Genomic DNA, 26605 nt, shown 5'->3' on the forward strand with positions numbered 1-26605 from the left:
TTCCCAGGTACTGCTGCTCCATTATTATTATTATTTATTATTATTATTATATTTAATATTAATAATATTATTATTTATTATTATTATTTATTATTATTTATTATTATTATTATATATTTGCTGGGTGTGGACAGTGTACGCAATCCCCTATGTGGAACACAGAAGAAGATATGGTCCCTACCTCACTACCTACGTGGACAAATAAACACCAAAAACACAGTGCCTCTGGATGATTAGCAGAAGAAGATTGACAGATGTTTCCGTTTTTATATATGTGTGTTACAGCACGGGATACCTTGGCAGAAGTATTTTTAGTGTGTTGTCACTGGGCCAGGTACAGGTCTTTAATTAGATAAAGCTGAAGGAGTGGTCAGGTTTCCAATGTGTACTTTTTCTTGAAGTTTTTACTTTATATTTTTTAAGCTGTAAAAATGAAAGATGTGTTCATTTATCCAGTCATTCACCATACAGTTTTCAGTTTTGTAGGCAACCAATGACCTGTCTGTGTAATAGTCCTGGCTTCCTGGGAATTTCTTGAACAGACTCCACAGCATTGCAGTCCATCTTTACTTTTAAGTCTCTGCCTAATTTACAAAATAAGCACAGATCCTCCTCAGGCACTAGCTAGTTCCCTTACATTAGGAAATTACCTTAATAAAAATACTGGGTCTGCAGCCTAGCTTGGATGCTTTCGCTGTACACTGTGCTGCTGTTCAGAAATTTTTTTTCATATGTGATTGATAGAATAATGCTCTCCAAGGGAGAAAGGAAAGAGATTGCAAAGTTGCAGACAGTTATAGATTTGGGCAGTGATCTCACTATACATGCATCCAACCATTTTCTTCTATAGATATTTAAAGATGATCCATTTTCAGTGTCAGTAAGACCGCAATCATTCACAAACAACTAAGGAAAAACCCTTTATTTTCAATTTACACATGAGTTTATTGATGGTGTAATATGCTCCTCACCCCTCTGAACTATCAGATAGCTGGTATCAGTAGTGTGTTTGGCACTGAGTTTTACCTTCCATGTTAATTAGATACAATGCTTACGTAAGTGCAGATAATTATTAGCCAAATTTTCAACAAGCAAATAAAGCACAGAGAGACTTGGTAGTTTGATTTCATTTTCGTAATGCATATGAGTGTTTTATTACATAGTCATACTATTTCCCAAAGAATACAATAAAATAATATTTTAAATAAACCTCATGTGACACGTGCCTGGGCTGCCCTCACTGAAAATGCAAGCTGCAAAAAGGAGAGCAGATTCTACCAAAACTGGTGGATAATACTGAAGTCAGACTCACCATCCAGTCACAAACTGTGTTCCTGATCCCCCACGCTGGTTATCAAGAATCTAAAAAAAGGAAATCACACAGCCCCCATTATTGCATTCCAATTCTCTGGCTCCCAATCGGCACCTACGTCCAGTACAGTGGGAAGTTATTAAAAAACTCTGCTCACTACAAAATGTTCTTCTGAACCCCAAAGGGCCAGCCACATTGCCAGGTCAATATTAGGTTGGATCTTACCCAAAATACCACGCTGCCTGCCAATTCTTTACTGTCTAAAACTAAAGGTTTATTATAAGGAAAAAAGAGAGAACAAGAAGAGAGTTGTTAAATGGTAAAGCAATCAGATACATACAGGGACTTCTAAGTCCATATACAGTAACTCCTCACTTAACGTTGTAGTTATGTTCCTGAAAAATGCGACTTTAAGTGAAACGATGTTAAGTAAATCCAGTTTCCCCATAAGAGAGAATGTAAATGGTGGGGGAGGAATAGGTTCCAGGGAAATTTGTTTTTGCCATACAGAACAGTACTATAGTTGGGAGGTGCCCCCGCCTTACCCCACACAGGCACAGCCCACTGGCACTGGAGACAATGAGGCAGGCAAGGAGGCTGAAGGTGCTGTAGGCTAGGAGAAGCATGTTGCGCAGCAGCAGGGGCAGCTTCCCCTACTCTGCAAGCACCAGGGGCTGGGGGCTCAACCCTCGGCCTCCCCATGCCACCCTTTCCCCTAAGCCCCCACTCTTAACCCGCCTCTTCTCTCCCCCCCCTTTACTCCGCACGCTGCATCCTCGCTCCTCCCTCCCCTGCCTCCTGCCCGCAGCAATCAGCTGGCTTGCAGCATTCAGGAGGGAGGGGGAAGGAGCGAGGACGCGGCGCACAGGCTCCCCCTCCCTCCCCTGCCTCCTGAACACCGCAAGCCAGCTGATTGCCGCGGGCAGGAGGCAGGGTAGGGAGGGGGGAGGTCCGCAATCAGCTGGCATGCGACATTCAGGGGGCAGAAGGGTGGGGGAGGAGCAAGGACTCGGCGCGCAATTGCCCACGGCAATCAGCTTGTTTGTAGTGTTCGGGAGGGAGGGGGAGCATGCGCGCCGAATCCTCGCTCCTTTCCCCTCCCTCCTGAACGCCGCAAGCCAGCTGATTGCCGCGGGCAGGAGGCGGGGGGTGGAGGAGGAAGGCGTGGATCCGCAGGCTCTGCCGGCGGGCAGGAGGCGCTGAGGGGGGTGCGTGTAGGGGAGCTGATAGGGAAGCCGCCAGCTGTGGACAAAGCAGGCAGCCAAACGACATAGCGAAGCATTGCACAACTTTAAATGGAGCATGTTCTGTAATTGAGCAGGGACGTAAGATCGAAACAACATTAAGCGAGAGGACATTAAGTGGGGAGTTACTGTATCAGGTTCTTAGTAGTGCTGGTGAATTTGCTGGCTTGAAAGTCCTTCTGGAACACATCCACAGCTTGGATGGTTCATTCAGTCCTTTGTTCAGAGCTTCAGTTTGTAGAAAAGTACTCCATAGGTAAGAAGCAGGAGTGAAGACAAAATGGAGATGATGCAGCTGCCTTTTATATTCCTTTTGCCATGTGGCTTGTACTTCCTGTGTCCCAAACACAAGTTACACAGCACATGGGCATGCAAAAGCCTGAATAGTTTTCTATCCATAGGGATGCCCATACAAGTCCTGCTGAGTCATAAGGTGTATACCCTGCTCCTTTCAATGGGTTTATTGTACATCTGATGACCCTCAATGGAACATCGAACAGGCTAGGCAGTGCTGATGCCAATCTGTCTGTGGGATGTCACCCAGGAGCAAAGCACAATTTTGGAAATACAGCTGTACTATACATATCTATAACTTACAGTACAAAGGTGATACAAACATATAAACAAGATCATCATACTTGGGAAAACGTAACATTTTCACAGATACCTTACACGACATATCTGGTCAGATTCCTTGCAATTTTATAATATTGGTAACACTAATATTATAAACCGTCTCCAATATTCCATACAGCCTCACACCTCAGATACGCTATTATAGGTGGAGCTGGTAGTGACACATATGTATTTAAGGTTGCCTAACACTTCCTAGGATAAGCCCTTCTGTTTTAGGTTACTTGTAATTTTGCCAAATTTTAATAATTTGGGTGGAAGCTTTCTGTTCTCGCTTTCTGCTTCTGGCTGAAATTCTTGGTCAAAGTTCAGCCCTTTCCAAGAATGACGTATATTTTGGAGAAGAGAGAGTTTTGATAATGTTACTTTTTTCAATTGCTTCTTTGAGCTCCAGCTTCTCCATGAATGAATGAAACCTAGAATCTTGATAGGGCTAATGCTGGGGTCTTCCATTGTCCCCATGAAAATTCAGCCAGACTTGGGTAAGGTATAAGCCTCAAAAATTGCCATTTGCACATAATTGGTAGAGGTTTTGAGGGGCTTTGTGCTAAAACCTCTGACTGTTGCTCTGAAATGAGCATGCCTTCTGGCTCCACAGAACTTGAGCTCAGGCCAGGACACTGCAGCAGAACCCCTTTAGCCTATAGGAAATGATGCTGTGCTGGGCACCAGGAGAAGACTTTGAGTTCTAGTCTTAGCTCTTGTATGTATAGGTACCTGTGCAATTCATATTCTTTATTATTCAGCAAGACCTCATATCCATAGACTCAGGAGGCAGGCAGGCAAATATTGCTTTCCACTTTTTACACATAAATGAGCAGTTTCACAAGGTTACAAGTGAAGTTTGTCATCCTCCAGTGGCGTTGTCTACATATAGGAAAAAAGTCTACTGCTGTTAGCAGTTGTTCCTCAGGTTCATATAGTAGAGGACTATGCTGCAGAGCTAAAGGTCCTAGGTTCAGATCCTGATTATTTGGGAATCAGTATGGTTCCACATGAAGGAATTTCAGTTGTCTGTGTGTTGGTTTGCCTTTTAAAAAAATAGAACTTTACATATAAAACTATATATTAAGGAACATTCCTGTTCCAAAATCAAGCACTCAGAAATTAGGAAATACCAATGTTGAGGCTGGCCACACAACCTTAAATTGACTTCTTTGTGTAAGAGTATTATGTTAGTCCTGTCTCGATCTCACTCCTCTTAAAATAAGCTTAAGTCTATTGTGCATATCCCTATTGGTGTGGAAGATGGGTTGCATATTTCAACCATTCAAAAATAGCCTAGATTTCAGCTCATTTTATCTCAGGTTCTTTTAAATAACATTTAATTTAGTGATGTAAACTTGAAAACAACAAGGTAGTTACTGTAACTTAGTTACTTGCTATCACACAACCTGTGCCTGGCATTGCAGATGCTCCATTATTGTGATGATCGGCACAGTATATTGTGCCACACAGTATGTAGGTCCAACAGGTTCAGGAAAAGACAGAGAGAGAAATTAAACATGGATTTTCCTTGCTGTAGGGCAAAAGCCTCACCATGTTTCATGGCTGTTCCTTGGAGGTAAAAAGGCAGTAGCTGGGATTCCCGCCCTAGCATTCCCTCCACTCCACCCCCATAATGTTCACTACTTGGAGCAGGCTTTAACTTCTCCTATCCCTAGCATGTGGGGAACTGCCATTCTATCCCCTTCCCTACCTGGACAGGATAAGCAGCTATCCCACTCACTTTTCCCACAATCTCTTGTCCCCCACCTGCTCCTACATGTGTTTGCCCTCAATGTTTCCCTCCCTTTTCCCTTCATCTCCTACTCTCTCTGCCATACTCCATTCCCATGTGCCTTCTTTAGTTTGCCCATTGCTCCTTACATTTCCGACTCCTCAGTCACCTATTCCATTTCCCAATACATTTATGCTAACTGTTGCCTCCATAGTTTCATTCTCAGCACCTCCACAGTCTCCTGTCCCCTCACATGGTACCTAAAGGACCACCATCTTCCCTGAAAGTAGCCAGGTTTCAGCCCCACTGGAAACAATGGAAGGTGACCATCTTTGCTAAGGGGAGCCTCACTTGCACCTGCCAAGAATAGAGAGACATGGCAGCCATTTTATTGAGGGCAGTCTGTGGCTTCAGTCTCATTCAGTCTCAATGAGAGGTGATGAAGATCTTGAGCAAGAGAAAATAAAAATCAGTAATTCATTTATCTCAGAAAATGTTGTGACTTGTGATAAATATGCAAGAATTGACAATACATTATTACAGGGGAAAGGTTAAATGTAGGAGCCAAGGTTTGTGTGTGGGGTTGGGGGAAGTGTGTGATCATGTAATTAATACATACTGATATATGTATTGTGCTGATAATGTGTACTGGCAATGTACGATATATTTTTTGTTAGCCCAGCATATATTAGTCAAGATAAAGTGGTATTTCCATAGTAACATAACAAAGGCCTGCTTAGCAACTATTTGGTTAATAAAATTGTGAGTCAGGTGAAAGCCTAGCACAATAATGTTTGTTAGTGTCTCCATAACTACTTCAGAGAAGCAGGCAGAAGAGGAGAAAAAGTTACGTAGATAAACTAGTTTTATGGGTATTAATAGAAGAACTGATTAATAGATTAATAGAATGGAAGGAAATGAGACATGAGGTTTGAATGAAAGAGATCTTCATCTTTGGGTTTGTCATAAATAATACAAAGAATGAATATTATTTATAAAAGCATTTATTAGATAACTATTTATTATCATATATCCCAAATGTCACCTGAAGATAATTGTTTTAGCTACTATCAATCTGATGTAACTAAGGTATCAGTGTAACTGTAACTCAGTTCTTCTCACCTGTGTCATTTATCTGTGTGATTCTTTGTGTTACCTTTTAACTGCATAGGTTTTAACTGAATTCTTTAACTGTGGGTGGATTTATATTTGTAATTTAGAAAAGATTTTTGTTTCTCCCTGGAATGTTAAAAATGTGCTGATCAGTTAAGGTGATACTTTTTCTTTCCAAAGGTGAACATGTAAGTTGTTTCAACTGTGTTGAGAGTATCTTTTTATTTTCATTGCAGTCTTCCATTCTGAATGTGAACTTTGTCACTGTAATTCAGGTATTTATTACCTCTAATCTGATTATTACAATGTGTTCCACCTGGGGGCTACCCTTTGAATCAATGGTGTTGGAACAATTTTTATAGTGGGGGTGCTGAAAGCCAAAGAATAAAACTCCAAGCCCTGTATATTATGGAAACCACTTGAAGCCAGGGCGTGCTGCTGCACCCCTAGTTCCAGCACCCCTGCTTTGAATCTACTCAGAGGTTGCAACTGTCTCAAAATACAACAGCACAATTGCTGAAGAGTCTCATGCTCAAGATTTGGTGATGCCTGCAGTCCTGTAAGCCAACTTAAACTTTTACTGTAATGTTTTAAAGCCTTATGTTATGTGATCAGTCTGCTGAGAGGCCATCCCACATCCCTCTAGAAATCAGCTGCTAATCATCCAGGATGACAGGAGGCAAGGCTGCCTGGGAGGAGTTGCAGTAATTTTGAAATATGCCCTGTAGATATAGATTTCTCTCATTGATAGGAAACGCACACACTAGAGTTATATGCTCTGGCTTTAAACTTAGTTTCCTTTTAAGCTTATATTGGTTTGTAGGCCTGTTGGTATATTACGGCTGAGGTAGTGGAATGGTACTGGTGTTGTTGCTGTTAATATTTGTATTACTGCAGCGTCTAGGGGCTCTAGTCATTGACTAGGACCCCACTGTGATAGTCGTACAAATTCAGAGCAAAAGAGTCAGTCTTTGTCCCAAAGAGTTTACAATCTAAGTACTAAGGCAAACTGTTTCATGCCAGCATTGGTGATAGTTTTGGTTATATATATTTTTTAGGCACAAAAATCTATCACTAATTAATATTCAGACTGTTACTGTAACTTGTTTGACTTCTTTTTGTTTAATATTTATTATATAGACACTGTCGACTTGACTAGGCTTCAAAAACAGTGTTTGCTAAAGGAAGATAAACTCAATTTCTGGAAGCCGTTTTATTAGTTTTTTATTGCTTACTGTTGGATCTTAACAATAAAAGTAATTTCACTAAAACCACAAGCTAATGTGCAGTTTTAGAATGTATATAATGTAGGTGGTGACTGACGTACAGAGCTTTGTTTTAAGAAATACTTTGTTACTGCCTGTGCAGATATTAAGCTTTTAAAAAATAAAAGTGAAAGCTCAAAGCTGCATGGCTATTGGTGAATAGCTATTCACAGCTTTGAATTGGCTGTTAGTTACTTTACTAATTTCTGTAGTGATTGTTGCCTTGATAGGAAAGGGCTTCACTTAGAGAATAAAACACAAAACAAGAATGAGGAACGGATGATCTTGTACTTCAGGTATGGGACTTGGAGTTAGGCGGTTTGGTTTCTGTTCTTAGATATTTCACTGTATTTCTTGGCAACCTTGGTCAGTGTTGCCAACTCTTTCATATTTATCCTGAGTCATGAGATTTGGCCCCTGCTTCAAGCAGTCTTGCTGATGTGCCAAGTTGCATGATTTTGAGGAAGTAAAATAAGAGAGAGAAATTGACTCCCCCACAATGCCTGTAACCTATGGAAAAGTGCACTAGATTGCAAGTCCAGGTACCATGAGTTCTAGTCCAAGCTCTTCTACTGACTGCTGCACACCACAACCCTTACTGTAAGCCAAGGTACTGCTGTCTTGGGGGGAAGCTATTATTCACCTACTTCCCAAATAGGATAACTGGGAGCTTGCAGAAGGTCACCTCATTCACCCACTTTGGGCAGAGCTGAGAATAGAATCAGAGTTTCTGATCTAACTGAGCCAAGTCTCATCGCTTTTGCCACACAATAGTTCAGAAGGAACTTAGCAAATTTGATGCTTAGATAAGTGTGGTTCTGTCACACTTTAGCAGCTAAACTGCATTAGGGTGACCAGACAGCAAGTGTGAAAAATCGGGACGGGGGTGGGGGGTAATAGGTGCCTATGTAAGAAAAAGCTCCAAAAATCGGGACTGTCCCTATAAAATCGGGACATCTGGTCACCCTAAACTGCATACAGATGTTTGACTCCACTGCTGCTTTCATGCAAAGAGATCTGCCCCTCTAGCTTAAGTGGAAGAAGCTTATGCATTTCCATCCAGAGATCCCAGATTCAGCCCCTGCAGATGATGCAAATGTGGGGGGTGGTACAATTGGCTATGCTGCCTGTAAAATTTGCTCCCAGAGCCAGGAAGTGAACCAAAAATCCTAATACCTAGAGTTTCAGTGCCACCTCACAAGTGTAACCCATTGTGTGTGTTGTGTAACCCATTTGTGTAACCCACTATGTGTGTTGGCTCACCTGTATGGGCTGGGTTTTTTCTGTACAAATTACTCTTATTTCTGAAGTAGAAGAAATCTGTGCTATGTTTTGAAGTTTGTGAATTCAAAGCTTTCTGATGATTCGTGGGGAGTGGGAAAAAACATATGTATGAAAGTTACTATAAGGACCCAGGAGTTCTTGCTGTAATTTTATCTTGCTAAACATTGCATTTAAAGTGATGTGGATTTTGTGCTAACACTGGCTTTACAGCTGCATTTATTATTTGCACTTGCTTAATGGGAGTTGTTCCTTTAAGAATAGGGTATGACAGATTGAAAGGGTGTTTGACACTGAGAGCAAAGCCTGGGTGATTAAGCCTGTTTCCAGAGAGTGAAAGATGCAACCTGTGTAAGTTCCAAAAGTATCAGAACTTGATTTAATAAACTAACCTTTCCAGAAACACCTTTGAGAATTAGGCTAACATTAACTCTAATGGGGATAGGATAACTCAGGGCATTACTAATGCAGTATATACTCCTGAGGGAATTCTGCACCAAAAAATTAAAAATTCTGCGCACAATATTTTAAATTCTGCAAATTTTATTTGTCAATAAATAAAGGTGGCTCCAGCATGGCAGTGGGGAGCACAGGCCACTGGCTGCATTGAGGTGGGAGATCACTCTGATGCCCCCCCCCCCCCCCCGTACAGGGACTCGGCAGTGAGGCTGCCTCTGCCGCTGACACGGTGCAAGGGCTGGGCCTGCCCCTAAAACACCCCGGGGCCCTGCCCCTCTGCGCCAGCCACACCAGGTGTGGGTGGGCAGGCTCAGCCCAGAAGGACCCAAGTGTGGGGGATACAGATGTGGGATGAGAGGTTTCTGTGCAAGGCAATCTGGGTGCGGGCGGCTCAGTGGGAGATCTGGATGCACAGGAGCTTATTGAGGAATTCCAGGTGCAGGGGCAATGGGACTCTGCAGGAGATCCAGATAAAGGTGGTTGGGGCTCAGCAGAGGGGTGTGGGGAGATGGGGTTCAGCGGAGGGGATCTGGGTGCTGGGGGAGTGCTGGGGCTTGATGGGGTGGGGGTCCAGGAGCAGCTGGTTGGGCTCAGTGGGGTGAGGGTCTGAGTGTGGGGTGCTCAGCGGAAGGTCCAGGTGTAGGGAGGTAGGACTTGTCCGGATGAGGGTTCAGTGGGCCTGCTCCCACTTCTCCCACATTTCCCTATCCCCTTTTCTTCTCCAATTAACCTTTAGGTAGCCACCTGAGACAGTCAGTTACTCTCAGGTGGACCTTCAGAATGAACACTGAGCCCTGATTCCCCTTAAAGGAGCCAGTCACCCTGTGAGAACAAGTAACTCTTGTTACTACATCTGGCTTGATCTAGTTAATTTTCATATCTGTAGAAAAATAGTGAATGTGCATTATTTTTCTCTGTGTCAGATTAGTTAATTAACTCAAATGGTTTCCTGAATGTGCCGGTCCCATTCCTTGCCCCCCAGAGCTTTCAAAATCTATCCCTGCGTGCCTGCTTTTCCCATGTTTCTTCCCTTACCCTTTCTGAAGCTTTTATGTCATGCAATGGAAGACTGTTTAGTCTGCTACTGCGGGTATCAAGAAGCTGAAATGACCAAACTGGGCCTGGCTGTGTGGCAAACATAGACCATAAATACTGGGGGGATGGAACGATGGAGTGCTTTCTTGTTCTGCATTTGGACAAGATGTTTGAGATTTCTCATAAAATATAAGCGGCAATACCCAGGCAGAATGCCATGAATTTCAGATGCAGTTTTTGCCTCAACTCAGAATCACCCAATGCCTATCTACTTTACTAGCAGCATGGAGTATTTGTGGGTTTAATGTTGGCATTGAGAAAAGAGGCCCCATGAAAATTATGCAAATATTTATTTTTCCATAAACTGATAATCTAGTATGCCTTTAGATAACTTTTAAAAGCGTACTGTTTACTCAGCAGATTGTAATGGATTATGCAACTCTTCTCCTACTCTTTTGGAGAAGTTTGATTTCCAACATATATTCTAGCAGGATGTTTGGCAAAACCCCCTTCTCTAAAATTGCTGTTACTCTGATCTATCACATGGTTTTAGCCTATTCATCCTTCTTTGTTTTTAAGAGTGGTTACATCTAGTTGCAATAGCTTCTGTGACCCAAGAACCTCTTAATGCCACCTGGCAAGGGAATATAGAGGGGGACAGGTATCTCCTGATTCTGGTATATACATTCTGGTTCACCAAATAATATCATGTGAGGTCTCAAATAAAAGCCGGAGTCACACTGGCTATTAATATCATCATGAAATATATGTACAGATACTTTTGCATATATACTGAAAATATATGCTTACAGTCTGTATCAAGGTGTCAGTCACCAGCAGAGGTAAAAAAACATGTTTCCTGTCAGACAAGAGATGTTAATTCACCTATCTCTCTATTAGCTTACAATGATTAGTTTATATACTAACACAATGGATGCCCTTCTACATACAGAGTCAAATGCTAACCAAGAGATGTGAAATCAACAGGAAATAGGAAAAAACAAACCACAGGGGGTTATCTTGGCTAAGAGTAAAGACAATGAACTTTGGGGTTATAGCTAAGGGGCAAACCAGACACCCCCTTATCCTGTACTTAGGAAGTAAACTGACATCACATTTACAATGATGAAAACAGGACCTTAACCAGACTTGGCTAAAAACTCTGCAGAGGTGAGACTTCGAGTGAGATAAACTTCTTTGGACAGGAGGTTAACCTGTTAGTTAAGTTTAGTCTCTAGAAAGTGTATTATGATTTTGTTTTATATGTAACCATTTGTTTCCAGTATTTTTACTTACTGTCCGTTTAATCTTCAATTTTTGATAACACTGGTCTACAATTTTTGAGAAGTCGTCTACTTCAGAGATAAAATGTGCTATTTATTATGTATTTTGATGTGCTGAATTCAAATATGACAATTAAAACAACTGATTGGTTACTGTTTCTAAGATATTTAAGTTTTTACATTTTATGTCTATGTATATTGTGTAGATAGTAGAGTTTTAATCATAAATTGTAAACCTAGGTCTTTTCATGTGTTTATGGTTGCTTTACATGATAATATTTCACCTGTCCTGTTTATGTAACACTTTAAAAATCAGCAAAAGGGTTATATAAATAAAATTTATTATGAAACAAAAGGCAAAAAACTATTCTGTACATAGTTTAGTCCTATTCAGTGTCTACTCGGCGCTTCTTGGCTTGTCTCTTGTATTCATTAAATGGAGCATCTCTTGTCACTGTCCAGCAATAGTCTGCAAGCATTGATGGGCTCCATTTGCCCTGATAGCGTTTCTCCATTGTTGCAATGTCCTGGTGAAATCGCTCGCCGTGCTCGTCGCTCACTGCTCCGCAGTTCGGTGGAAAAAAATCTAGATGAGAGTGCAAAAAATGTATCTTTAGTGACATGTTGCAACCAAGGCTTTTGTATGCCTTGAGGAGGTTTTCCACCAAAAACCTGTAGTTGTCTGCCTTGTTGTTTCTGAGAAAATTTATTGCCACTAACTGGAAGGCTTTCCATGCCGTCTTTTCCTTGCCACGCAGTGCATGGTCAAATGCATCATCTCGAAGAAGTTCACGAATCTGAGGACCAAGAAAGACACCTTCCTTTATCTTAGCTTCACTTAACCTTGGAAATTTTCCACGGAGGTACTTGAAAGCTGCTTGTGTTTTGTCAATGGCCTTGACAAAGTTCTTCATCAGACCCAGCTTGATGTGTAAGGGTGGTAACAAAATCTTCCTTGATTCAACAAGTGGTGGATGCTGAACACTTTTCCTCCCAGGCTCCAATGACTGTCGGAGTGGCCAATCTTTCTTGATGTAGTGGGAATCTCTTGCACGACTATCCCATTCGCAGAGAAAACAGCAGTACTTTGTGTATCCAGTCTGCAGACCAAGCAAGAGAGCAACAACCTTCAAATCGCCACAAAGCTGCCACTGATGTTGGTCATAGTTTATGCACCTCAAAAGTTGTTTCATGTTGTCATAGGTTTCCTTCATATGGACTGCATGACCAACTGGAATTGATGGCAAAACATTGCCATTATGCAGTAAAACAGCTTTAAGACTCGTCTTCGATGAATCAATGAACAGTCTCCACTCATCTGGATCGTGAACGATGTTGAGGGCTGCCATCACACCATCGATGTTGTTGCAGGCTACAAGATCACCTTCCATGAAGAAGAATGGGACAAGATCCTTTTGACTGTCACGGAACATGGAAACCCTAACATCACCTGCCAGGAGATTCCACTGCTGTAGTCTGGAGCCCAACAGCTCTGCCTTACTCTTGGGTAGTTCCAAATCCCTGACAAGGTCATTCAGTTCACCTTGTGTTATGAGGTGTGGTTCAGAGGAGGAGGATGGGAGAAAATGTGGGTCCTGTGACATTGATGGTTCAGGACCAGAAGTTTCATCCTCTTCCTCGTCTGACTCAAGTGAGAATGATTCTGGTGCATCAGGAACCGGCAGACCTTCTCCGTGGGGTACTGGGCGTATAGCTGATGGAATGTTTGGATAATGCACAGTCCACTTTTTCTTCTTTGACACACCTTTCCCAACTGGAGGCACCATGCAGAAGTAACAATTGCTGGTATGATCTGTTGGCTCTCTCCAAATCATTGGCACTGCAAAAGGCATAGATTTCCTTTTCCTGTTCAACCACTGGCGAAGATTTGTTGCACAAATGTTGCAGCATATGTGTGGGGCCCACCTCTTGTCCTGATCTCCAATTTTGCAGCCAAAATAAAGGTGATAGGCTTTCTTAACCATAGTGGTTATACTGCGCTTTTGTGATGCAAAAGTCACTTCACTACAAACGTAGCGGAAGTTATCTGCACTGTTCACACAAGTACGAGGCATCTCTGCTCACTTTGGCTAAACAGAAATGTGTCCCTTTGCAAAATCAAACACTGACAAATAAGAGAGCATGACACTGTATGATTTCTAGAGCTGATATAGGGCAATTTGTTCAGCAGAGTGATGTAAGCTTCGTTATGATTGCATCATCCATGACTTCTAGGAATAACATGATGCAATTCATATTATGTATGACGCAATACCAGCTTCAGATTGCATCATTCATTGTTTTGCCTAAAAAGCAAGTACTGTCCAAACCCAATCATAGATTTATTCATAGATCCAGTCAAAGATGTATTTTAGTCATTTCTGGTTTAAATTGAGATCCCTTCCCTTTATAACTCACGTATCCTCCGCCATTCCCAAGTCAAGGGTCGTATATACTGACCCAATAGCATATCTTGAAAACTAGAGCCAATCAACAATTTTAAGCATCATTTTCGTTCTCAGTGACCCAGAATTAGTAAAGTTTGACTACATTTATTTCAGAAGCATTTTGGCTGTAGAGCAGTGTAATAAATTTATTCTTCTTTTCACTGTAAACATATATAAGAGCTGAGACGTTAAGCATAGTATTGATCCTGAGTTGAATCTTACAAGCTGGTCTGCTCTTTTCCTTTGAGAACAGCAGACCTGGTAGTTCTGTAAGTAGCCAGTGTCAGGCTGGATATCACAGGGAAATGCTTCAAAGGGACTTGGGGACGGGGTGAACCTATTGTTAAACTGTAATGCAAAGTAAGGGCTGGCATAGCCCAGAGGAGAGTGCTTAACCTCAGGGAACTAACACTCAGCTAAACACAAGGAAGACTCCCTGGCACTGGAGGGAGTGGAACATGGTGACTCACAGGCCTGAGTACCCCCAGTAAAATCTTGTTGTACCAGTTTTCATAGTGTATAGAATATTCTAATCGTTTGTATTCTTTTAAATTTGTGGACAACATGAATCCGGGAGGGGTTCCAAGCACTTTGGAGGACAGGAATAGAAGTCAGAAGGATTTAGATATATTGTAGAATTGGGCTCAAAGCAGCGAGATGAAATTCAGTAAAGACAAGTGCAAAGTACTCATTTAGGAAGGAAAAATCAAATGTGCAACTACAAAATGGGTAATAGTTGGTCACAGTCTGGGGATTATAGAGGATCACAAACTGAATATGAGCCAACAATATGGTGCAATTGCAAAAAAAGGCAAATATTCTGGGATATACTAACAGGTGTGTCATATGTAAGACATGAGAGATAATTGTTCTACTCGACTCACCTTGGCACTGGCATGTCGCATCTCAGCTGGAGTATTTTGTTTTGGGCACCACACTTTATGAAAGATGTGAACAAATTGGAGAGAGAGCCTAGAGGAAAGCAACAAAAATAGGAGATTTAGAAAACCTGACTTTATGAGGAGAGGTTGAAAGAACTGGACATACTTGGTCTAGAGAAGAAAAGGCTAAGGGGCGACGTAACAGATTTCAAATACGTAAAAGGTGGTTATAAACAGGATGGTTGTCAATTGTTTTCAATGTTCACTGAGGGTAGGACAAAAAGTAATTGCCTAAGTTCTCAGCAAGAGAAATTCAGGTTAGATATTAGGAATAATTTTCTAATTGTAAGGATAGTTAAGTACTGGAATAGGATGCCAAGGGAGGTTGTAGAGTCCCTATCACTGGAAGTTTTTAAGAATAGGTTGGACAAACACTTGTCAGGGATGGTCTAAGTATACTTGGTTCTGCTTCAGCTCTTGGGGAATGGACTCGATAACCTTTTGAGAGCCCTTGCAGCCCCACATTTCTGTGACTTATAGCTTGCATTTTGCTTTGTATTGTACATTTTATTTTGTTGATTATTTAAAATTAAGTTAGTATGGGGCTGTTAAAATTACAGATTATAATAAACCATAACTTTAAATCAGAACTATTGCAAAGTTTGTACAGTTAATATCTACATCATGGATCTGAAACTACTCCCTCTGCTTAGATTTTATGTTGCACCTAAAACTGGAAGGGTCTATTTTTCCAGTTCAGATTTCAGTCTGACCAAAATCTTGTGATTTTCAATCTTCAAGATGGCTGAAATCTCACATCATCAGTCGACTACCTATACTTTCAGCTAAAATCTTGTGAAAACATGTTGAGATGAGCATGATTTGCATCAGACTTATATGTTGCCTCTTTGGTGCTTCTCTAGCTAGAATGCTAAATTCACTCTTTTAAAGAAGCTGCCATAATTCTCACTATAAAACTGCAAAACTGATAAAAACAGGTGATTTACAAAGCTTTTCTTTTTATAAATTAGTAAATTATTACTTTAAGGGGAAAAAACTCATACCTAAAAAAACCACACTTGCAGCTTTTCAGGTGTTTGCTAACTTTAAACAATACTTATAATTATTAGTTTATATGGTGCCCAAAATTGTCCTGGGTGCTTGACAGAACAAAGGCAAGGGTTTTACAGTCTAATTTCTAGGTATGATACAAAGAGTGAGCATACCATACAGTAGTATGGAAGGGGTGTGAGAGGACAGGAGCTACCTTAGTAAGATCACACAGTTGATGGATGAACATGTAATGATTTTACTATTTGTATTACCTAGCTTGACGAGCCCTAGTCATGGACCAGGACCCCATTGTGCCAAGTGCTGTAGAAACATGGGGGGGGGAAAAAGAGGTTCCCTGCCCCAGACAACTTATATTAACTGTTAAAATGACACATACAGAAGATCAAACTAGTAACTATCTTGAGTATTCAGAAACAAACTTAAAAAGAAAAGTCATATGCATTTGTCTGAATTTAAAAAGCTACTTCTTCATGCTCCTATTGCTTCTTTGGGTTAATTTTTTCTAATGAACATAAAATGCAAACTTACTGTTAAACACCATCTTAACACCTCTTTTTTTTCTCTCTCTCTCACTAGAAAGAAGAATACAAATGCAAAAAAGGTGAACCATTTCCTGGACTGGCCACAACATATTGGTATTTTTACAAAGTGTTTAGAAACTTGTACTTGTCAACTTGCCAAACTGGTTTTTGCTGCACATCTGACAGGATGAACAAGCCAAAGAGAGGCTTTTTGTTGTATTGGAACAATAGTGACTGCTGCCTGGTTTAAAGTAAACTTAAGACTGCATGCATTTGCCTGACGAAATGAAAGAAGTGGCATTCTGGTCACCCAAAGAGGTGGCAAATTGGCTGATGGAGAATGCTGTGCCAGAATACTGTGAACCATTGGAATTTTACACTGGGCAGGATTTGATCAATCTAACTAAGGAGGATTTTAAGAAGCCACCTTTGTCACGTGTGTCTTCTGACAATGGACAGAGGTTGTTGTACATGATAGAAACTTTAAAAATGGAGCACCACATTGAGGCGCACAAAAATGGGCATGCCAATGGTCACCTCCGCATCAGTACAGATGTCACCACAAGTGAAAATGATTTCAGCACTAAAATCAAACTGAATGGGATGCCAAATGGATATAGGAAGGAGATGATAAAGATCCCCATGCCAGAGCCAGAGCGTTCCCAGTATCCTATGGAGTGGGGGAAGACTTTCCTGGCTTTTCTTTATGCACTTTTCTGTTTCATCTTTACCACAGTGACGATCTCAGTCGTCCATGAACGAGTGCCTCCCAAGGAGGTGCAGCCTCCCCTACCAGATGCATTTTTTGACCGTTTTAACCGTGTGCAATGGGCCTTTTCTATTTGTGAAATTAATGGCATGATCCTTGTAGGACTCTGGTTAATTCAGTGGCTTCTCTTAAAATACAAGTAAGTACAATTTTTTGCAATGGTGGTGTTTGATATACTAATCGCTTTTGGGAGAAGCAGGGGTTTAAGGTATAAAACTGAAATCTTTGTAGTGTTTTTAAGTGTTCCATTTTCTTGGGGTGATTTTTTTTTAAGTCAATGTACTCTTGGCAGACTCAGAAAAATCTAAATCTGTATCACGTAGTCTATATAGATTTTTTGGAGTGTATGTATTTTTTGTTCATAAAGTACAGAAGGAAGCTAATCCTAAATACTGTGGTTAGTATAAATATGTGGGCTTGTCTTTACTTCAGAGTGAACTCAAGTATTGCCCCAAATTCAAGTCCTGGCCACACACAAAAACCATTAACTTTTGAATGTGGTGGTGCTTTTAACTCAAGCTAGGTCACAGCTTGAATTAACACAGCTCAATAGCACAACTCCTCAGCTGTTCTCACAATCATTCTGCATACCTCAAGAGTTCAGTTTGTCAGTGTGCCCACTCACTTGAGTTAGGCCAGCTCAAGTGTAGATAACTGGAGTTAACTCCATAGTGAAGACATATGCTAAAATGATTATATCACATTTTTAAAAGTGCAAAAGGAGATACACAAAGAAATATAGTGAAAAACACATAAAAGACTCAAACCGTATCATGTGAATAAAACCACATGAATAGTTCCGGGATTGCTGCATCTTAGCTAACCATTTTAAGATGTATGGGTTTTGTCTTCCATGAGATGGGGAAGATAATGTCCACCTTAAACTACCAGTAGATAAACCAGTTTGGTAACTGATTAACATCAGATTTATCTCCTGTTAAGCTCTGTCAATGAAGTATTCAAAGCATTGACTTTTACCAGTATCAGGATTTTCATATCTTCTCACTTTTTTTCCCCAAAGAGCAAGAATAAGCATATTTGAGATCCAGAAACCAACTATTTAACATCCAAAAAAGCAGTCTTGATAATCAGCATTGGACAGAATTGAACATGACATCAGTGGGTGCTCACAGAGTATGGCCACTAGTAAAGTGGCATGTTCAAGCGTGTCATTGAAAGGAATGGAAAGCTACATAAACTTGCATGGCCCTTGACTACGGAGTATGTTAGAATTGTCTACATGGGCTTGGCAGAAAAGCCTGAGGTGTGAAAATTGCATGACACTTTCATATAATTTGCTTGATAAATCAAAGTGGGTTCGCACAATTTCCCCTTCAAAAAAAAAAATCCATAAATTGCCCCATCACTATATATCAGTTATACCCCTAGCATTCCATGCATCCTACCATCAGTTAATCATTTTTCTCATCCACCCTGCTGCCTGCACATTTCTTCACTTTCCTCTTTTCATACAGTGAAGTAATTCTTCTTTATCCATCTGCATTCTGTTCTGAAAAGGTTTCATACTCTGCCCAACTCCATGATATCTGAGCCACCATAATTAATCCCCTCATTCCCTACAGCCCATCAGTACTCTCTGCCTTTCCCACCTCCACAGTCCACATGTTCCCTCTACCCCTTCATCTTTTCTCCTAGAGTCTGGTGCCTGGCTTATTTTCTCAGCAGTAATTCCCTGTTGGCCATTTCTGTTTCTTCCTTCAGGCAAACTTAGCAGTATAGGGCTGAGGGAAATGGGCCAGTGATTGAAACTCTCTCTTCCCCAGCCAGCTGCTCAGTACTCTTATCTCCCTCTCTCCAAGCTCCCTTTGTGTGTCTCATAGGAGGAAGACTGGGAGCTGAGGGCACAGTTAGGACAAGACAGGATTGGCATAGGCATTATTGGTTTGTGCTAGGACCCCTAGCTCCCGGAGTAGTGTGGTGAGTTTGGAATCTCAAATTTCATTTAAAAAAAAAACCAAGCAAGTTTCTAGAGCTTGTTGCAAAGAAAACCTTGAAAATATGACAAGTATAACCAAAGCCGTAATATCTGCTTGGATCTGCAGACAGCCTGGAACAATAGCTTTGAGTGGCATGAAATATCCCATGCATCTCTGGGAGGCAGAGTAGCTGGCAGGAGGGCCAGGCACTGCTTGTTCTATAGGCCTGCAGTATGTACATATGTGCAATCAAACAAAAAGTTAGAATGTATGTATAATATTTATATACATTTGCTAGAATAATGTGTGAAGTTCTGGTCACTACATCACAAAAAAGAGAGAGAAGAAATATAAGGGTTCAGAAAAAGGCAATGATTATTAGAGACACTGAGAGTGTCTACACTGTAATGAAAGACCCATGGCATGGGCTCGCAGGGCTCTGCTGCAAGAGTATAAAATTGCAGTATAGAGGTTCAGGGTTTCAGAGCCCAGGCTCTAGCCCAAGCCCAAACGTCTACACTGCAGTAACAACAAAGATTCGGGTGGCACCTTAAAGACTAACCGATTTATTTGGGCATAAGCTTTCATGGGTTAAAAAACCTCACTTCTTCAGATGCCACCCGCCTCCCTGTTGTTTTTGTGGATACAGACTAACACGGCTACCCCCTAATACTTGATACACTGCAGTAAAAATCCAAAAGCCTGAGCCCCACGAGCCCATGTCAAATGACCCAGGCTCTGAGACTCAGGCCTTGGCTACACTTGCGAGTTACAGCGCAATAAAGCTGCCCACAGCGCTGTACCTCACTCCCCGTCCACACTGGCAAGGCACGTACAGCGCTGTGTCTCCCTGGCTACAGCGCTGCAGGTACTCCACCTCCCCGAGAGGAATAAGAGATGCAGCGTAGTGGCTACAACTCCCAGGTGTCAGTGTGAACGAGGAGATATCTTGCTGCGCTGTGATAATCCCCTTATCAAGTGGCCACTCTTTTCATTGTTGTGATCGGCTCCAGGAATGCGGAAGTGCCATTTCAAAGCTCCGTACCAGAGAGAAAAAGCAAACATTTTGCTGTTTGCTTTGAGTGAGTGAATGAGAAGCAGGGGGGGCAGGGGGGTCGGAACTTGAAAGGCAGTGTGCTGACACACTCTCAGTACCCCAAAACCCACTGTCTCTCCCCCCACACTCCCTGTCACACTCCACCCCCCCCCTTTTGAAAAGCACGTTGCAGCCACATGAATGCTGGGATAGCTGCCCATAATGCACCGCTCACAATGCAGCTGCAAACGCTGCAAATGTGGCCACGCCCAGTGCACTGTCAGCTGTCAGTGTGGACACACTGCAGCGCTTTCCCTACTCAGCTGTACGAAGGCGGGTTTAACTCACAGCGCTGTACAGCTGCAAGTGTAGCCATACCCTCAGTGCTGCCGGTTTTTATTGCAGTGTAGGCATACACCGAAAGACTTACATGTGAGGCAAGTTGAAAATTAGGACTGTTCAGTTAAGAGAAGATGAGCAAGTATACGCATGAAAATTAGGACTCTTCAGTTAAGAGAAGATGAGCAAGTATACACATGATATAAATATTTAATAGTGAATGGAGCGGGACATTATTCTCATAATACATGAACAAGGAAACATCCAATTAAATTGAAAGGCAATCAATTTAAAACTGATTAAAATAAATATTTTAATACATAGTGAATATTTGCTTGTGGAACTCACTGACCCAAGATATGATTGAGACCAAGATCTCTGCAAAATTCAAAAAAGAAATTATACATTTCTATATAAAATGAGAATATCTGCAGTTATGCCAGATAGGTTAAAAAATAACAGATATGAACCAAGAACACTAAAAAATGACAGATACGAAATAATAGATATGAACCACTAACGTGGTGAAAAAGAAGCTTTATCTGTGGGCAGATTATTCCATAGTTGTCCATTGCAGAGTTTTTTGAAGCTTCCTCTGAAACGTCTGGGTACTTGACCACTGGCAGAGACAGGAAAACGGACGTGGTGGGCAATAACTCTGATTTGCTAGGGAATTTCCTGCATTCCTATTAGGAGTACAATTCCAGGAAAGTTTACACGGATTAATCTGAGCAACTCCAATTTAAAGAAATACTGTCAAATTTGAATTTGTATACTCTTTTTTTAAAATCAGACTTCTGACAGAGTACCCTTTAAATGGTAAGATCTCTTTTTAAAAAATTCTATTTAAATAATTGTGTAATTTTCCAGCTTTTCTGCCAACATATATAAAGATCTTTCCAACATTAGAGGGTGGGTGGGCATGAGAATGACTTCCAGATGTTCTCAAGCATTACACTGAACAAAATATGGGTGCTTGGAAAATTCAGTGCAATAAAATTTTACTCAGCTACTAGCCTGGGAGGAATTTTCTCCTCCCATTCCTCTGTTTTGCTATTCTGCTCTTTGGTGTCGGTGGTGGCATTTGTATGAATAGTTAATTGTTTCCCATGGAAACAAAACTATATTCAGACTTCCAGCTCTTGAAACAATGCACCATTTTAAAGAGTACTATCATCCAAAAGGCTCTTTTGCTATCTTCAACTTCTTTTCAGGAGGATCTGCTATTTTAAAAAATATTCTCCAAAATACTATGAATCCCTTCATCTAATGCCGAATTTCCAAGATGCTCATGCAGGCTGTGCACAAGTACCTGCTTCATATATGCGGATTACATTTATGTACACTATATGTTGAACAGAATAAAATATGATCAGGAGTTGCCCTTCTAGTGAGAGAAGTGAGCTATGGACTGTTTTATAGCTTGTTTATACATTTACAAAAGACATCGTCAAGAATAGCTCTCAATTCTGCTTTTGAGTGGCTTCATGGAGTCTCTCTTTTCATTTTATAGGTCTTAAAGTGATTGTGCCAGTTTCATTCATATTTCCTTTTTTCGAAAGGGTAGGGGAGAAGGAGCTATGGTACAAAATGTGGATACAAATCAGTATGGGTATCAACTGCCCCAAAGCCCCTATCAGCTAGCTAGCCTAAGGAGGAGAGAGAACTTTACACTTGAGACCTTCCAACCTCCCACGTCCTCCCTGGTGTCCAGGAACAATTCCCATTTTCTGGTTGTCTCCTGTGGCCTTACAGATCAAAAGTTTCTACACTTCCAGAAAATGAAAGGATGAATTTTCCTTGTATTGCCTCCCTAGATGTTACTTTCTTTCCATGCATATTTGAGATGTGCCTTGCTACCCCCAGTCGTTGCCTGGGATGGTAATGTGTCAAGTAATTATACTTGATCTGTTGCCAAGTTGTTTGCAATTTAAACCTGCTCTGGTTTAAACCTACTCTTGCTGAACAGCTACCATGCCCAGCATGGACATGACATAAAGTTGAAAATGTGGGTGATGAGAGGTGTATAGATGCTATCATTTGATGATTATTAATAGATATATCTGTGAAGGAAAATAAGGACACATCTTTGGCCCTCATGGAAATGTATTATATTGAATGGATGGACTTCTTTCTTGAAGATCAGAATGGAAAAATAGAGTTTTAAAGAAACAGGGTTTCTTATGCTTTTAGGCTACAATACAAAACTTGTGATTTTGGTACATGTTTTTTTTTTAATTATGCTGTTTTCTTAGAAAACTTTTGAAACATTATGGGTGTTTCAAACTCTGGTATACTTCCATCACTCTGTGTGGTATTGGGCATATTATTAAGTTTTCTGCTCTATTGCTGGTAACAAAAAAATACATTCATTTTCATTTTGAAAAGTGCCCCCATAATGATTTAATTGAGCAATCTTTCCTTTTGACACTTTATCCATTTAATATACTATTTTATACTTGAAACTCCATTACATTTCCAGTGAGTGCTGTGTTCCTAAAAGAAAAGCATATAGTGCCCCATTTTATGTTGTAAATTGCCTGAGCCCCATTTATTCTTACAATTGTTTCTGAAACTAGTAAATTACCAAATCATTTCTACATATATACAAAGGAAGGTGTGGGGAAGAGATTTAACACAGTCTTGTTCTCCAGCTTTGTTTGTGGGTATTTGTAACATACCAGGGTATGATCCAGACCAGTGGGGGGCTGTGTCACCCCTGCCCTGTAACCTGGGGAGCCTTGCTGTGCCTAGCAGTTGTAGCTTCCAAACTGGACTGCACACAACCAGCCACCAGCATGCAGGCCACTCTCAGATGTGTTTGTATAACTTCAGCCTTCCAGTCACATCTTGGTTATACTGCAGGGTATACACTATAATATACATTAGCCTCTTATCTTAAATAGTTACCCAGACACTTCAACTTTGGGTTATATAAAACAACAAAACAAGTTTATTAACTACAAAGAGAGAGATTTTAAGTGAGTAGTAGTAATGAGGCATAACATTCAGAAATGGTTACAAAAAAAACCAAAGATAAAACAATTTTTAGTTCCTAACTTAACAAACCATATTAGATTCAAGCAAAATTTCTCACCACAGTAATCTTCCAGCAAGATTACTGACCAAACTCTTTCAGGTCAGGAAGCCCCCTCTCACCTCCCTGAGAGTCCAATGGCTATTTCCTTTGTTGTCTTAGGTGTATAGAATGTGATGGGCAGGGAGGTTGGGGCTGCCTTGGGGTGTTTGTGCTTCCCTTATATAGTTTCAGGCCCCCTTTTTGAAAAACATTTTCAGCTGAGAACCAGTAGATAAAGAGTCTGCGGGGAAGGACATTCTTGGCTGGCTTCTTTTCCCCCACCTGTTTGAGCTTCCTTTATTTCCCCTTCCTGCTTGATGACTCTGTTTACTGCTTAAATGCAAATTAAGGCACACATATATTCCTTTATTTAGGACAGACCTGTTTGCTGACTTCTGCCAGGGTGAGGCTGTTGGGTTTGGAATGTGTTAATAACATCATACAGGGAAATTGTATAACTCCACATATGATGTTGCCATGCATATTTTATCAGGATAGTACTGACCAACAGATTATGAGTTTTCTAATGATACCTCACAAGGCACATCTTGAACAAAGATTATTACAGTAGTGTGTAGGGTGTGAATACAGGGGTGTATTCTGTCACAGTATTAACTTCTGATAGCACAGTACAGTTAACACTGGTTCAAAATAATTCCATGTATTGTCACAGAACTTTCAATGAAAATCTAGCAAGCATAGTAGTACTGATTTCTGAATCACTTTGTCCTATAAATGAAGACAACCCCCCACGCGCACACTATAATTTATTTTCTTTGAATTCATGTCAGTGTCGAGCCTACTGTGCACATGCATGTGCACAAGATTTTTTTGAAATAGCAGTGCCAGATACTGGGCCCATACCATCCCTTGGTGCTGCCCTTTGATGAGGAAATATATTCCTCCTCGCCATTGCTGACATATTCCTTCTTACTAGCTTAGAGCAGAGATTCCTCTTCTCGGGTATTGTAGAATGACCACCAAGGAGGGTATTGGGAAGCCCCCAGTCAGAGTGCCACCCCAGCTGGAGCAGGAGTGGCACTGGAGCAGCTCACCCCAACCTGACCAGTACCTGTACAATATGCCAACGTGGCCACACTGGCCTTGCAGAGGACCATCCTCCCACATGTCACGAAGCATATCACCCTCTCCAAAGGAGATCAGGCTCCTCAGTGGCTTCACACCAGAACTGTATGTGGTTCCATAAGAATAAGAGGTGTGTGACACAGAGGCCCGTTGGCAAAGGGTCTTTTGTTCTTTACCAACAATTCTTTGCCAAACCCAACTTGCAGGATATTTATCCATAAGGGGTAACATGTAAGGTATCTACATGAAGCACGTAACTTATCAAGACTCATAATTATTGAGATGTATGTACAGGCAATATTTTAAGGACTAATGTACCTATATTGAAAGTATGCATTGTGGTCTTAGAGTAAAAATTAGTCACCAATGAGTAATATATCTCAGGGATGGCCCATTCAAGGAGGAGGGAGTTGTCACCTCTCCCTGGATAGCCGATGATGTAATGCAAGGCTCTGTTGACTAGACTATCAAAGGAAAACTATCAGAGACAATTGCAAACAAATAAAACCACTTGGAAGTGAAAAAAGAAACATTACAACAGACTGGGGTTCACCCTGTCTATAAATAAAGATAAAAGACTGTTTCACTATAGCACAGAAGCACTCTGAATCCATTCACAGAGAAAACATCTTGTGGCATGGAGGTGTTTTCCTGAAAGTTTGGTTCCTGATTTCTGTAAAGCCATCAGCTCTGCAACAGACTGATCTTGGGGTGGGGTAGGAAGGACCTACTTAATTAGATAGGAAAGGTAACTATTGTTAAGTATAGGCTATAGTTCACATTTTACTATTTTGTTTTTTATGAGGACAACACAAGATATCTCACTGTATACCGCTCCCACTGAACATCAAGGCCAACTCCACCACAGCTCAAACAACATCCTCTGCCTGCTTCTGAGATCTGCCAGGCAGCAATGTGGAGTAACCCACTGACCTTTATCAAGCATTATGCATTGAATCTAATGGTTAGCCCAGATGCCAAATTCAGGAGAGCAGTACTACAATCACTGTTCAACTCTTAGACCTGACACTAGAGAGTGTCAGCTTAGAGAGACCAGGTGGATGAGGTAATATTTTTTTATTGGATCAACTTCTGTTGGTAAGAGAGAAACTTTCAAGGAAGAGCTCTGTGTAGCTCTAATGCTTGTCTCTCTCACCAACAGAAGTTGGTCCAATAAAAGATATTACCTCACCCACTTTGTAATGTCCTTGGGCCGACATGGCTACAATACTGCATCTAGCTGGCACTATTCATTCTCACTATCCTAAGCGGATACTGTAACCAACAGTGGGATCCACAGACACCTACTCAAGAGAAAAGTTACATTCGCTATAGTAACTCTGGTTCTTCAAACTGTTGTTCAGTGTGGATTCCACAACCTACCTTCCATCTCCACTTTCGGAGTCTTTAGCTATCACAACTTTTGAATGGTGAGGGAACTGAGGCAGGGTCATAGCCTCTTTGCCCTTTTGACCACACAGAGGAGCACAAGGAGGCACATTGATTTAAAAAAAAAAAAATCTGATTTTGTGTGCATGAGGCTCATGTGCACCTATAGTGTGGGCTGCACACTGACTGCAACATCTTGATGAACCACAGTTCTTTGAGTTGGCTGCCTCCTAGATTTGTGGCTAAACTTTTCTCCCTATAGAAACATAACTAATTGAGCATTTTAGAGGAAGAAGATTCTGAGAGCTATGTTATGAGTTTAAAAACCTGGCATTTGGGTAAGTATTCCAAACCCTTATATGCTCAATCAAGTGATTAGCCTTTTAACAAGGAGACCAAAAATCTTTGACATCATAAGTAGGATATTTATAATACAACTTCCTTCATTGCCTTTTACCTTTATAGCTGTTAATAATTAAAAGAGAGTTTGGATTATTCTCAGGCAAACTATCAGAGGTATTCCCTGACCTTCTGAGATGACAAAGTAACCATGGAGACAAAGAAAAAAACATTAATAGGCATAATTATTCCACTGGATAGTGAAGATAACTGGGAAGTCACTGATATACCATAGGTTGTATGTTAATATATCAATGACATTTTGACTTGTTCCTTAAACATTATTTCCATTTTTGAATGGGC

General features: G+C 41.0%; 1 protein-coding gene across 1 annotated transcript in view; it reads left to right on the plus strand.

The window, feature by feature from the left end:
* Positions 1-26605, plus strand: part of SGMS1 (sphingomyelin synthase 1) — a 209203-nt gene that overhangs the window by 162736 nt on the left and 19862 nt on the right. The window contains exon 6 of the mRNA XM_065407676.1: positions 16324-17176. Coding sequence (XP_065263748.1) covers positions 16536-17176 — 641 coding nt within the window. The 5' untranslated portion in view covers positions 16324-16535. The remainder of the gene's footprint in view (positions 1-16323; positions 17177-26605) is intronic.

Source organism: Emys orbicularis, chromosome 7, assembly GCF_028017835.1.
Source record: "Emys orbicularis isolate rEmyOrb1 chromosome 7, rEmyOrb1.hap1, whole genome shotgun sequence".
In the NCBI taxonomy this organism is placed as follows: Eukaryota; Metazoa; Chordata; order Testudines; family Emydidae; genus Emys; species Emys orbicularis.